Source organism: Pagrus pagrus (assembly GCF_965226575.1).
Source record: "Pagrus pagrus genome assembly, chromosome: 16".
Taxonomy (NCBI): Eukaryota; Metazoa; Chordata; class Actinopteri; order Spariformes; family Sparidae; genus Pagrus; species Pagrus pagrus.
In genome coordinates this window covers 4547381-4562532 of record NC_140200.1, presented here as the reverse complement: position 1 = coordinate 4562532, position 15152 = coordinate 4547381, and the positions used below count along the sequence as shown (strand labels likewise).

General features: G+C 44.1%; 2 protein-coding genes across 2 annotated transcripts; one reads left to right on the top strand and one right to left on the bottom strand.

Moving 5' to 3' along the window:
- Window positions 1–85: 85 nt before the first annotated feature.
- wdcp (WD repeat and coiled coil containing) lies at window positions 86–4675 on the bottom strand. Its single transcript, XM_084377266.1, has 4 exons — window positions 4386–4675; window positions 1741–3664; window positions 1319–1439; window positions 86–807 (listed from the first exon to the last, which is right to left on the bottom strand). The coding sequence occupies exons 2-4, from the start codon at window positions 3643–3645 to the stop codon at window positions 611–613; spliced, it is 2223 nt and encodes a 740-aa protein (XP_084233392.1). The 5' UTR covers window positions 3646–3664; window positions 4386–4675; the 3' UTR covers window positions 86–610.
- Window positions 4676–4839: 164 nt separating this feature from the next.
- On the top strand, window positions 4840–14836 carry fkbp1b (FKBP prolyl isomerase 1B). Its single transcript, XM_084377269.1, has 4 exons — window positions 4840–5025; window positions 5730–5777; window positions 13684–13796; window positions 14007–14836. The coding sequence occupies exons 1-4, from the start codon at window positions 4989–4991 to the stop codon at window positions 14133–14135; spliced, it is 327 nt and encodes a 108-aa protein (XP_084233395.1). The 5' UTR covers window positions 4840–4988; the 3' UTR covers window positions 14136–14836.
- Window positions 14837–15152: the final 316 nt, after the last annotated feature.

Sequence of the window (15152 nt, the reverse complement as noted above, 5' to 3'; positions counted from 1 at the left end):
AGTGCTTCAACTGTGTCTCATCAACATTTTAGATATTCCCAGAGGGGCTGAGTAAAAAGGTTCAATCATACGTGGAACATGTGAGTCAGGGTTATTTAGCACAAAAGTGCAATTTCAGAAATTTAATGGGTAAAATCTGAATTTCATTCAGTAATACAGAAAGAAAACAAAACATTTACATCCTGCAAAAGCTTCTATTCTTCTCTTCATGTATCAGGACATCAGGGCGATTGAAAACATGTCTTAAACACACCTAAAACATACTCAAAGCTGTTTGTACAGTGTCATGGTACTGCAACTGGTGTCCTGCTTTAATAAAGATTTAGACCTCAACAACTGCACTGCATTTTGTCGACAGAAAACTTGGCTCTGTGCTCAAACTTTATTTTCATTTCAAAGCAGCAACATGTAAACATCGCATCTGAATCTGAAGCCCTTTTTAAAATATGTTTAAGTACAAAAATAAATATGACATATAACTCTGGGTGTCTGCATGAGTGAGGTTCTGCGTGTTCATGCCACATCCTTGCATTCTTGGATCCAGTCGGATTAAGTTAAGTTATATAAGTTACTACTGCATGAGTCCATAAATTGAGGAGTGTGTTCAGAGTCACTGTGTGGAAGCCTCTGTAGTTGTGTTGGAGTTTTGGAAGGGGGCCGGACTGGACGGGCAGGAGGTCTCCGGACTCCCGGGAGCCCGCAGATTACTTTTCCGCTTCCCGTTCCGCACTGTAAGTTCCTCTTTGGGTTTGAATGTCAGAGGCACGAAGCCATCTGGATCTGCCACAAGAACAACCCATAAGGGACCTGGAAAACCAACACAAGATTAAGTGTTAAACAACTACTGCAAAATGTAGTTTGTGACAGCTATGACCTGCTGCCGTGTCTCTGTTCAGGGACAGTCACCTCTGCTGCAGCAACAAAACACTATACCTATTAAATGGACTTAAGCTGCTTTTGTTTTAAAGCCTGTAATCTGACCTAGGCTTTTAATCACTTCCAATTATAGCTTATGCACGTTAACCCAAGAACAATGCTAGAATGCGCCGTCTAAGGTTGTACAATAAAATGTGAGGCTCTTTATTTATTCAAATCCTTCCAAAGAGGAATACGAGGAGTTTCCTCCTTCGTTCCTTCATTTTCATTCATTGTTAACCTCACAGGCAACGCAACGCTGAAGGCTTTAGGAAGGAAGCTGAGATACCTCTTCTAACAATTCTGAGATTTAAATCGACACCAAACTGAAACTTAAGCCTTGAAAGTGATGTAGAAGAATGGAGGAAATATTTTAACTACAAACTTAACAGGCTTCACGTACCATACATCATCTCCACAATAGTTAGGTTGAAGAGGTCTTGGAGGGCACGCAGACACAGCTTTCCATCGCACAGCAGCACAGGCCGCCGCTCGTCGATGAACACATTCTCTGATAGCTGCTTCTGCAAATGCACGAAGAAGGACGACATAAAGAGAAACAGTCGAGCTAAAAGCAATTATGGAGTTAGTTAAAATCCTGATCTGATACCTGATACTTGGATTGGTATGTTTGTAAACACATTAAACAATTCGAGGGATTACGGTCGCCTTATCCTTCGAGGGAAAATTGCAGCTGATTAAGGTGTTTAAGCCCCTGACTGTAAGAAATAAAAATAAAAAGACTTTCTCTTCTCTGGCTAGGGGTTATTATCTTTGCACAGTCATTTACAAAAACACAGAAAAAATATAGTGAGTAGACTGTACCTGACATGTGACATTGACATAGGGGGGTTCACAGGCATTGGGGTAGACAGTCAGGGCCTTCTTGCCATTCTGTGTATAATCTCTGATTTCGCTCAGGCACTGCTGTACATCTGCAAAGCGTGTAAAAAGCCGCTCCATGTTGTGAACGAGCTGCTCCAGTGCACGCTCCCTGGCGAGGCCCGATGTCTTATCAGGCATGGGAAGTGTCGGCTCCGTGTGGAGTTTGTCGGACGGCTCGAGGCGAGGAGAACTGGCCCGGCTGGAGTCCCTGCTGGTCTGGCCGGCCACCGCCAGGCTGGACATGCGGTTGATGTGGTCCATGTCGAAATTCTCCACCGTGATTGAGGAGGCACTGGATGGGGCTCGGTCAGAGAAGTCCACAGAGCTGGTGACGGGGCTGGGCTCGCTGCTCTTCACCTCCTCCACCAGCCTGCGCCTGTTGCTTGGTGAACGAATTACTCCCCCTCCAGGCAAAATCAAGTCCTTTATCCCCGGACGCTCCCTGTCGTCCCTAGATAGGTGCTCCGAGTGCCTCCTAATCCCTGCACAGAAATTAGAGGTGGACTCGTGGTTGTGAGCAGAGGGGGATGGTGTGATGGGAGTCTCTCCATCGTAGATCAACTCTTTGGCTAAGAGACGGAGGATATATTTATCTGTGTTGGAAGACGGAAGGAAGGCAGGGTCATTGGACTTCTGCCTGCCCACCATCAACAGCAGCATCTTGTCATTGAGGAAGCACACTCCTTTGGGCCTGTCGTTTGTCTGCAGAGAGATCTGCTGAATGTTCGGCATGGCAGAGGCTGTGATGCAGTACACAAGCACCATGTTGCAGGTGTTGGAGGCCACCGCCACTGTGGAGCCACGCGGGTCAAAAGCCACAATGTCTGGTACCAAAACCCCCGGGATGCTGATTTTGCGGATGGTAGTGACTTTACGCTCATAGGTGACCAGGATGAGGTGTGAGGAGTCCTGGCCAGAGCCTGTCATTGTGTCTCGACGACGCAGGTGAATAAGGGGGCTGGGGTCAGAGCGACGGTGCCTGGCCAAGAGGTGGGTGAGGTCTAGAGGGCCCGAGCTGGGGATGAAGGATCTCTCTGATAAAGATCTCCTTCGTGACTCCACATGGCTGTCTTCTTCTGACATGAGCACATGCGCGCCCTGGACCTGCGGGGACTCACCCTCTGCCGTCATGTCGAATGCTATGCCGGCATTTAACCCACAGAGTTTATCCAGAGGCAGCTCTGTAGCCACCGCTACCTGAGCCTCCCCTGTGGGCTCGATGGCACAGATGTAGCCTCCCACATCAAAGATGGGGCAGAAGGAGCAGGCCACCAGACTCTTCTGGATGTCATTCCAGATATAAGAGTGAAGGGCACTGCCAATAGCCACCACCAGGCGTGTGCCATCTTTAGTCCAGCATGCACAGTGGATAAGTCCACTACCTTTGATGTCTGCTTTGGTTCTCCTGTTGTCCACCCTGACAGAAAACAGCACAGAAGTGTCCCTCTTGGTCAGCACAGCCAGAATGTCCAGTTTGGGATGCCACACGCAGCCTTGGGAGAGCAAGGGGAAAGGCTCGCTCATCTCACAGGTCTGACTGCACAGCAGCTTGTTCTGCTCGAGAGCACTGAGCTGCAGCTGCCACACCGTAACGTGTTTCTTGTGCTGGACCGCCAGCAAGGCAGGGGAGTCCGAGCAGCAGAGCGGGCCCCAGAAGAGCCCGAAGACGTGCTCAAACTGGCCGATGACGTTGGTGTCCCCAAACTTCACCTCGCCATTGAGGAAGAAGAAAGCCGTCAAGCAGACCTGCTTGCCGTCCGTCCATGCTATCCCGTGCACAGGGTGGATGGCTTGGTGTAGAGTGTTGAGACCCGTCCTAAGGAGCTTTGCCTTACCAAGATCCATCCTGGCAGGTGTGAAGAAGCTTTTTCAAAGAGAAAAAGAAAGGGGAAAAAAAGACTCAGAAAGTCAACATTGGTAACAGAGACTTGTATCTGGTCTAAATGGATCCAGCACACTAGTAGCTATTGCTACCTATGCAGATTAAGAATAGGAAAAGCCTCTCCCGTGTCTCCTTCCAAGTACATGCCTTAATCCCTTCTGCCTGAGCTGAGGCAGTGGTGACGAACTCTTATATCTGCTTATGCCTGAATGACCTTAACAGCACACAGGTCCTGTTAGGGCCCCAGGGCTTAACAATACTATGTGTTGAGTGGGAGTGTCTCATCACAGCTTTTACTGGGGAAACTGTCATGATCACTTTGGCTGTCTCCTTATCAGGTAGAGGTGTTATTTCTCAGCAAATGTTACATGTCAAAAAGAGTAAGACAAAAAAAAAATTATAATAAAAATTAACATTGGATGCACAGGCAGTTTTATCACAATTGATAACTTTAATAGAAGAAAAGCACATTAAATTGAAAAGTAAATACAGATGTAGAAACTGTACGGAGATGTTAAAGAAAATGCTGAGGCGTGTTTGTATCATGTTTAAAATGAGAGGGTGAAAAACTTGTTGAGGCACGTTTTCAACTTCATCCTCAAAATGAATCATCACATGTAGCTTATTTGATGCTATATGATGCAAGCTAGCTAACAATTAACGTAAAGAGCCACACAAACGTGTCATTTGTGTCTTCACGTACCTTATAAAACCACAAGCATCTCCTGTGTCACCCCTGCGACACACTTAAAAGGAGTTTCCCGTGTAATAGTCCGCGTTTTGTGCGGCGAAATGTGTCTCCAACATTCATTTCTCTTCGACCCGGAAGCAAAACTAACGGACGTTTTCAGTGCATCATGGGATATGTAGTTGAATTTAAAATAGTCTTGTCCTTTGCTTGCCCGCAAGATGGCGCTGCGTGTGTTTGACACCCAACGGCACTTTTAAAGAACTAAAACATACAAATACTTACTATGTTTAAGAAATAAAGCTGACATAAAAAATATAAAATGGTCGGTATAGTCGCTTAAGAGCTAGCACACCCGCCGCGAGACGAGAAGTCTTTGACGAGGCTGCAGACGACGTGCGTGCCGTAGTTGTAGATCTCGACGCCGTCTCGCCACAAGCCAGAGAATATCTTGGCTGTGTCTCACTGTCTGGCTGTGGCTGCTGCTCGGTGGTGCTCCGTGAATGCATGGTTCTCACCGACACAGCCCGACTTACAGCTGCAAAACGGGTAACACTGGCTGTCGACACGGCTTTTTAGGCTTTATGGTCCAGAGCTGATCCTTGAAGTAGCACAACCATGGGCGTGGAAGTCGAGACAATATCTCCCGGTGACGGTGAGTAGATTTTATCCGCTTGTGTGTGCCCTGATGCGGGGGAGGAGGTGGTGGCGGCGGCGGCGGCGGGGTCGGGGCTCGGTAGTTCCCCGGAATGCCTTTGAAATCTTGTTGAATATCAACATAACGTGCTTTAAATGTAGAGTTTAATCGTATAGCATGTGAGGTTATTAACTCAGTAGAAAGCAAGCAACTATTAATAGTTTTCGGCATATTATTTTTGGGGCTAAAGACCAGTTTTTATTATTTTTAACCGTGTTATTCACCATCACTTGACTCCCGCACTGCATCTTTCTAGAAGCCACCACAGTTAACTGCTTTAAATATGGGTTAAGGTTGATAAATTGCATCTGCAAGTCTCTTTAAATGATGTATTTGTTCTTCAGGTAGACATACAAGGCTCCTAAAAGGGGTTGTTTCTCTCAGTCTCACGTACTACTAATGTAATTAACTCAGAGGTATGTGATAGCCCCCTTTACCCCCTGGAGAAATCAGCCTCCAGGGCCAAAAGTTTTAGCATGACTATGAGATTTAACAGACGCATATTAACTTCCAAGTGTGTCTGCAGGCACAAGAAAAGGTACAGCATTCCTAGCCAGATGTAAACCCAGCCATTGTTAATCTACAAGATTAGCCTGGCAGCCTCTGAGGTGCACAAACACACATAATAACACTTTGTTTTTCTCCCTCTCTCTTGTTAACAGGAAGAACATTTCCAAAGAAGGGCCAGACATGTGTTGTTCATTACATAGGTAACCGACTCCTTCTCTTGCTTTTTTTTTTTTGTGAGATCCAGCCGTCTTTCCTGTCTCCTTGCTGAAGGGAGGAAATGTGTCCCTGTGTATGTGTGTGTGTGTGTGTTTGACAATATATCTGGAGCACAATACAGCTCAGTTTTCAGCTCTCACACTGTCTTTGCCAGACATGTATGCACCTGCGTGTCGCATACAGTCTCAAACGTAGGGAGGAGCTGCCACCACGCCCGCAAAAAAATGATTTTGCTTTTTATTTTTTTGTCTTGTCTTTGTCAGTGCCACTTTAGAAACCGTTGAAACCTGCACCGTGCACGTTAGTACGCTCATGTACACACACGCTTTTTGTTTTTCCTGTTATTCTCCCAGTCAGATTGCCCAATTTTTTGAGGCGGGGCCGGTAAGACGCTGAGACGTTTTGGGAAATAAATTTGGGTTATTCAGTGCCCCGGGGTGTGCAGTCCAGACAACTAGGTCAGACAGAAAGTAAACAAAGCCTAGTTCACATGTCATCAGTCTGTCTGAGCTGAGTATCACAGCTTTATTACTACATAGTTATCAAAGTTATTGCACGCACTGTGGCGTCGGTATCATAGTGAGCAGGTTGAATTCAAGTGTGTGAGCATTGTCGTACTGTATGTGCGTGTGCGTGCACGTATTACTGTGGGGATTTCCTTTTCCCATCATTCAGAATCAGTTCACATGGTTGTCGTAACCTGTCACGATATTGATCCCTCGGCTTACTCGCAGTCAGCGTTTAGTTTCATGTAAGAATGTCTTGCTTTGTTTGACTTGCGTGTGTGTGATAATAGAGAGAAAGACACCGGCCGAATCGTGTTAACAAACACTGTGTTGTTCCACTTTTTTGGGGGCAGTGGGGAAAAGAAATCTAACCAGATTTCCCTTCGGGTGCCTGATCTCTGCAGAGATCAGCCACTGCGGTAATGAATTATGTTATAATTGGAAATGATACCTCCTCAGTGTGTGGAAGCTGCTCATCCTAGTCTGGAGTCTTGCATAGTGAGGATTTTAGTTCTGACCTGCTCTTTGCAATTTGATTAGCAAATTAGCCAATAATGAGTATTAGTTTCCATCAGCACTGTGGGATTATACTTATTTTGGATGCAATCCTTGTTTTTCTGCCTTTTATTTCCTGTGCTCCATTGTCACAATCCCGTCATTAACGTCTGTTTTCTGTTGCGGTTTTCCATCTCTGAAAGGAACAATAAGATCTGTTAACACCTAGGTATGGGTGACCTCTGTCATTGTTTAGAGCGAACTCTTGTACTTTTTAAAAGAGCAAATATTTAGCTTGCTCTCCTTTCTGCTTTTCCTTTGCGGCTCACAGGAATTAGCCGTAAGCTCCTGGTGTTTTGGCAGCGATGGCACGCAAATGCGGAGCTGAGCCAAAGCAAGGACCTTGCACAAAGTATAAATATGTTATTGTCTCAGTGGGAGAAATGTGTTCGCTGTGGGTTGATATAAAATAATCTGCTGGTATTTAAAGGTAGGGCTGTACACTGTATGAAAATGAGACCTTGGTGTTGGACACAAGCCAGGAGGTTAGACAAAGAATGTGGTTTTGTAACTTGACTCACTGTGATACTGTACAGCCTCAGCTGAAACAAGCCACACACCACATGATGATGCTTGAAAGAGGTATTTCTCGTTTTATTTTGTTTTCATCTTACCTGTAGTTCTGTTTATGCGTCTACATTGTTTTGGTGTGAGGTTATGGAGACGCTGAGATGTCTTCCTTGTCTTGAATATAAAAGTGACTTTAAAGACACCTTTAAGTGTTTATGAAACAGTCTTGTGATTCCTCTGATGATTATAAACGACCTGTGACAGCAAACGAGACCATCAGCGAACAGACTCCTTTTTTTGATATAGTTATTATTAATGCCTGCGCTCGGGTCCATATAAATTATATCACATACAAAACCACATATAAATACATTACTGGCACGCGCTAGCAAAGATTTTAACAACAGCAGGCGCTGGTGTCGTACCGCTTTTTGTCAAAAGGGGTCGCTAGAATCAACAAAAATTAAAAGTCCCTCGTAGTCACTTCAGGGAACTTAATGGGACTCGACTTGTGGTGCTCAGAGTGCTTAAAACATACATTTGAAAACCTCAAGAGCAATATCTCTCAAGATTTTCAAACATAAAGACTATTTTTTTTCTGCCGTGTCACTGTGCTAAGGAAACCATGAGTCTACTCAAGAGGCCTCTGACTTTAAACATTAATGGTGTGACATTGACATGAGTAGATGCACTCTTCCTTCTTCACCGTGATACAGTTGGCAGGTGTAGTTAAGCAGAAAGACAAAAGTTCCTTAATGAAATATTTATAAAATAATATTTGGGTGAACTGTCGCTTTGACATAGTGTAATGTAACGAGTAAACAGGCAGAAAGTAATCCTAGAGTCAAAATGAGCTGATTTTCTATTTTGGTAATTCTCTAATCCGTTACTTGGTAAAGTCAGTCAGCTTGGGTTAGTTATCCAGGAATCTGTGTGAAAGCTAAGTAGTAAAGTCAGAGGCTAACCCACATTTGTTTTATTTAAAAGCTTTAATACAAGATTAGTTCCTCGATCTGATAAAGAGATAGCGCTAGTAATAGAGGTTAGCTGTAGATTTGGAACATAAGCCTGGCCAAGTCATCCAGCTGGCTGTTAACAAAGAGCCACAGGCTGCACCCTCCATCGCAGCAGCATGCGCTGGTGTTAGTTTTTCCGGATAGCACGGAGAAGATAAACAGTAAGGGTGCATAATGGGATTTTGAAACCACTCTATTTCCAGTATTTAATATTCGGGAGCTTCATTCTCCCAGAAAACTCTCTGACAATCTCTCACTGCCGTCCTCACTTTCACCTCTGGGATTTTAAACATGCAGACACACACATGCCGGAGCAAATAGACACACAGATCTGCAAATGACCCCCCCCCCCCCAACCTCCTCTGACTCTGGTGAGAGTTGTGGTTGCCCAAATTAGCAGAGTGCTCATTGCCAACAGGCAGCTAAGGGCTCTCTGGCTTTCATGAAAGTGAACAAAATAATTAGAAAAATTGGCTCACCCTCCCACACACGTTATTTTTTTCTGTAGTGCCTGACTCCAGGTCTGTTTGCAGAGCAGCAGCTCTATCAGCAGCAGACAAGCAGGCTGGTGTGAGTCAAGCTGGCCTGAGATGTGTTATCATCTATTTTACTCTTGGTTTATCTTTCACTGGCCTTGCTTCACACTGTGCTGCCCAGTCCAGCGTCTGTGTGCTCTGTCTGTGCGCCGTTGAAACGGTATGATAGTTGACTATTTTCATACCGTGTATATTTGCTTTATTTAGTTTATATCAAGTTTTATGTTTGTCAGGACATAAAAACAACCTTTTAATTTCTCTAAGGGTCATTGTAACTGATAATAATATTTGTGTAATACCGTATTTCATGAAACCAAGATATTTTTCTGAGATGGTTATCATACAATACAATCTCATGCAGTTACAACCCTAGCGCCAAGCCGGGAAGGCAATCCTGCAATCGGAAAAGGTATTTCCACCAACATGGAAACACTTCTTTTCCAGTTCGTGCGCTACACTACTCAGCCTGACAAGCTGATTTCCAGCTGGAACCAAAGTATAGCAGCTCTTCCTTGACCTGAAAGTGCAAACGGAAGTGGGCGTGTCATATCCTACAGGTGCATTGAGCATCGTGCAGTGCCATCCATTAATAAAACATCCTTGATTGCAATGGTTCTGCTCAAGACCAGAGCTTATTTGGTGGAAAGAGGGCTACGTGAGTCAGGCTCTCAATGAAAGTAGAAAATGGAAGCGGATCTGATATCAGTCAATATGAAGAAAACCACACCATCCCTGTGGGTTTCCATGATTGACGAAGTTTGGCACGGGACCACGATGATAAACCTCCCTGTCCTTCTCCACTGACAAGACGCATGAGCTTTAGGAGCAACAGGCCTTGTGGATATGATGTCATGCCTAAATGTGGACGTCATTCCTTACCATGTTTGAGCTCCAGGCTTCACCATGAAACGTGCTAAAGTTGAGACCTAATGGCCTTTGGTGTGTGACACAGAAATAGATGGGAGACTGAAACATGGGGTTGTGTGTCACGAGATGCCAAACTATACCTTCCAAGGGAGAAATGTTGTGATTGAGTGGCGTGGGAAGTGTTCAATCCTGTATCGTGGACGTGCAGCTTCTAAATAAATGACAGAAGAAATGCTAAATCAGCGTCCCGACTTTTTAGGAATTGGGGCTGTGTTCTGGTAAGGGAACACCACACTATTCAGTATTGAGTTGTCCTTGTGTTTGACAGGCCTTTCGCAGCTTACGTTCTGATAGAGAGCAGGCAGAATATCTTCTTGCAGTTCCCCGACAACAGAGATGGAACAGGGAAATGAGAGGAAGACGACAGCGACAGTGCGTGAATGATTATCCAGCAAACCCTGCCGGTCCACAGAGGAACAAGGACGCCCTATATCTTGCTCAGAAGTGACTCTTTGTTTGCCATGTATAATGATGAGGTATAGGCTGTCCGGACTCCACGGTTAGGATCGGCTGATTGATATTGCCTTTGCTGAAAATACTTCCCAATTACACATCGCACCCACTCCCAGTTTGTCACACTTGACATATTAATGAAGTATGATTTAATTCTTTCCACTGAGGCCTGCGTGCTCGCAGCTGTGAAGCGCGGCAACACATAAGTTTGTCGTAGACAGATAGCTTGACACGCGTCTCATTTTATCCACACTCGGGCCGAGGGGGTTGTTGTGCTGGCAGCCTTCCTAGACTGGAGGGGGGAGGGGGGGGCGAGACAGGATACAGTAAACGGAGTAAAAATAACCCCACCCCTGTGCGCCATGGCTTTTTGCAGATCTAGCCAGAGCACTACCAAGTGAAAGCCTTTCATGAGGAGAGAGTGTGGGAGCCAGTCTCAGGAAGGGACGGGTCCCGCTTTATTTTTGCAGGGACCCCACCCATGCTTAGCTGTCCAGAGAGTGATAACGGAGCACTGATACAAGTGTGGTGGAGGAGTGGATTGGGATGTTTTTGCTTTACTGGAAGATACAGTCAGACATTCATTAGTGACATATTAACACCTGTATTGTTCATGTCTTCTGTAGCAAGAACTGAAGGTAGTGCAGTACCTGACATAGACTCATAGTCAGTCCATTGCACATTTACAGTGTACAATCTCAAACCATGATGTGACTCATATTTCTCTTTGGAACAATGTTGCTGTGTATTTTTTCCTTTGGAAAAAAACAACTGGTCAAAACCAGTTCCTTGTCCTTTGGAAAGAGTTGCCAGTGTGACCCACAGTCCCTGCTGCTGTTTACCCCCCTCTGCTGGTCGATGCTGCTCTCCTCCGATACAACTTATTAGCTGCACCTTAGCGTAAAATGGTATTTACCAATGGGGCGTTATGTTTTCAGGTGTAAAATACCTTCTTTTACGTAAGCAGTCTCTAAAGAGACACCCCAACCAACCAGCAGGTGTCATTGGTGCAACACCCAGGATATGATCCCTCACTGGCCTCCCACCAATTAACATTGCCAGTCAGTGTTTCCTTGCACGTTGCCAGAAACTGATCCCTCTTTTCTGCAGCTGATGCAAGAAGGTTTTCTCCTCTCTGCTACTCGAATGCCCTGTGGCAGGTGGTATCCGGCTCCGTGCGTGCACTTGATGACTCCATGGTTGGATCGAACCCAGCCCGCTGATATCTGGGCTGCTGTGGTTCTTGGAAATGTTGAGCCTACTAAGTTTAGTGGGGAATGAAAGGGGAGAAGCAGTACAGTACCAACATTCATGTGACCAGATGAGCAAGACACCATCACTAAACTTCAGTTAGCACATAACTCTAAATGCCAAGAATTCACACTTGTTGAATAACGACAGAGTAAGATAAATCAAGGGACAATGACAGAGCAGCCTCCAAAGTGCATGTGGATGTTGTGGACATTCTTTGCATCTATACATACTCCACTGTGGTGACCTGGACGAGGACAGACCACACAAGATAAGAAGCCATAAAAAAGAAAACATCAAAATGAAGAGGCATCAAATTTTACAGACGTGCACGAATAGGAGTCGGAGGCTATGTCCTGGCCACAGTGGCCCAAAGTTACTTATTAACATGTATTTTGGCAGCAGATTGGTTCTTTATTAGTCATTAGAAAGCTCTCAATATCTATAATGGTACTCAGTGGAGTGCATACCTCCGCTAAGGTCCAACAGTCCCCTTTTGTACTCACTCATAAACACCAGCCACCGAAAGGATCCGTGCATTATTCCCTGAGAAATTACCAAAAAAGGCTAAAAACACCCTGGTTCTCACAGTGTTTAAGAAAGTGAGAGCCACGAGTTTATCTGGATCCGCACCAAAAGTCAATGGGGTCTATTCTGGGCCGAGACCCGTCCTCCATCCAAGCTATGTGGGGTATCCTCCAGTAGTTTTTATGTAATCCTGCTGACAAACCAACCAAGGGTGAAAACAACCTCCTCAGTGGTCTTAAGAAAACACAAAACTACAAGTGTTAGTAGTGTCCTAAAAACTCTGAGTCCGGTCTATTTAATTCAGAATATGTTCCACATTTAAAGTGCAGTCTGGCTTAAAATTGATTCACTAGTCGTTGGACACTCGCTAAGTTAAACAGCTTCTACAATATCACAGTAATGATTTACAGTATACCATAATGTTGCATTTTATGGAAACTCAACTGAGAAATGTATAGATAAGATGACAGAATGGAACAGCTCTTTAGTTTTAATGCTGGGAATTAAATATCCGACAGCTTCATTTCCCACAATTAAATGTCTACTGACTTCTTATATTTGCGTCAAATAAATTGTGAATTTCTCCCAGATTGCTCGGTTTAATATAGGATATTGAGATTGAAGCCCTTCTTGCACGGGGCTAGTGTTACCATGGGACCTAATGTGATTTAGAAATTAACACCTCATGTTTGTGTTGCCTGTGACTTATTCGCACGGGATCAGCAAACATTTACTGACATTAACTCCTGATGTAATGTTATCACAGGCGAAAATATGGTCGGTTATATACAGTGGAATCATGAAAAATTACTACAGGTCCGTAGGTAATACTTTAAACTAATTAAAACAAAAATGAGCCAAATTCATGCCTTTAATTTTGTTTTATTTTGATGTTTTTGGTGCCTTGTGGAAAAAACCTGCGTTGTAAAATAGAAATCTTTTTTCCTGTAAGTCATTTAATATAACGAGCACTGCATCTCAGCTAAGATTCTCTGAATTTTCATTGTTTTTTAATGATTGTTAAATTATTATTCCTTGTTGTCCACAAAGATGCTACATTATACAAAGAACATCAGAAACTGAAGGAGTTCAAAAGAGTTATCAGAGTAACAGAACGTGGCTTCAGTCGATGAAGGCATGTTAAGATGTCTCATGAAGTGGGGCCTGAAGTGGTGTTTAATGGACCCAGTGCTATTGTCACGTCTGGACGGTCAGTCTGTGTTCTGAAGGAGTGCAGTCCTGCACCGTTCCTGCCTTTGTCACCCATGTCTCCCTGTGGTCTAGATACAGGCAAGCGTTGGCCTAGTTAACTTCAAAAATAATCCGCTAAACCAGGCCAATGCTTCCTGATTCACATCCCCTTTGTTCATTTGGGTAATTGAAACAGATCCAAGATCGCGATAAGAAGCCGCGCCACAATCATTCCTCAGACTTTAATCTGAAAATGCCTCATTCCAAAACATTAGCTGCAGAGGAAAAGGGCGTGCATTGATCTGCTATCACTCTGATAAATGAGAAAACAGCCATTAGAGTCAGTGCACTAAGTCCAAAATGAGTTCTTAACCAGATTCTTCTCTGACTTTTGTTCATGTCGTTTCTCTTTGGCAGGTATGCTGCAGAATGGGAAGAAGTTTGACTCCTCTCGAGACAGGAACAAGCCCTTTAAGTTCAAACTTGGAAAGAGCGAGGTCATTAAGGGCTGGGAGGAAGGAGTAGGACAGGTAAGAAGAGTTTAAGGCGGAGCTCATTACATCACTACACTAAATTAAATGCTTTTGAGTAAAAGTTCAGAAGAGATTCTGCTAATCGGCAGCAATTTTAAACCTATGCTCCTCCTGCAAGTAAACACTTTAAATCTGTTCTGTGAAAAAGGTCTGCTTTAATGTATGTCGATACTGAGTTGTGTCTTTCCTTTCTCTCCTGTGCTTCAGATGAGCCTGGGCCAGAGGGCAAAAATCTCCTGCACACCAGATATGGCTTATGGAGCTACAGGCCACCCCGGGGTCATCCCCCCAAATGCCACTCTTATATTCGATGTGGAACTGCTTAAGATAGAGTGATGCCCGGGGCTAAACGCAAAGGTTAATGGTTAATGAAGCTGCATTCGCCACAACCTGTTTCCACAGGGAGACCATACTCGGCCTGCTGCCTCCCACCATCCACCTACTCTTGTTCTTGTTTTGATTTCTACAGTCATCTTTAGTTCAATATTTAAACGTATTCTACTGCTGCTTTGTTGCCATCTCGTCACGATAGAAACTGCAAGAAAGTTTTCACGTGGAGCTTTTTTTTCACACACATACGCACCACAGTTTGGTTTCTGCTGTAAGTCAGAGGTGCTGTTTTTGTTTTGATTTCATTTAAAGTTGTACATTTTGTTTTAAACCATGAGGAAATCAGTCATCTGATGAAAAAGCCGTACTACATTGCAATCAAGATATTCTACTGCCTTACAGTTTCAACAACAGTGGAAGGGTACATATGATGAAAAAAGTACATAACTTCTGCTCTGTATTACAACTGGGCATTAAATACCACTGTCTGCATTGCCACTTTGATAAAAGGTTTGTCCTGCTGAATGCTCTGAATGATGTTGCTATATTTAGTATATTTTATATCCCTCATAAACATTTACTGCAAGTGTACCCTATCCAATCTAACGCAATCCAGTACTATACAGAACTCTGTAAGAGCCATTGCTACTATGACAGTTTATCGACCAAGTCTTCAATAAAAAAATGGCATGTACTGTGTTGACAAATCTCTGTCCTGTCTGTGTGATTTGTGAGTGAAAGGCTGCTGAATGAGTTGCTGAATGTTTGACAGCACATCTGACAGGAGCTTCTGCAGCAATATCGCCCCCTTGTGGCCAATTCTTATAAAAGAAATGCACACCAGTGTAGTAAACTGGTCTTTGAAATTAAAGTATGTAAGGTGACTGTAAGTATTCATCTTACAAATAAAATTGAATGAATACACTTCACTAACATTAAAAGTGGAAAAAACACGCAATTTAAGAATAATAATTTCAATGTACTGACAATGGCTGGTGTCCCTTATCTCCACGACATTCAGCA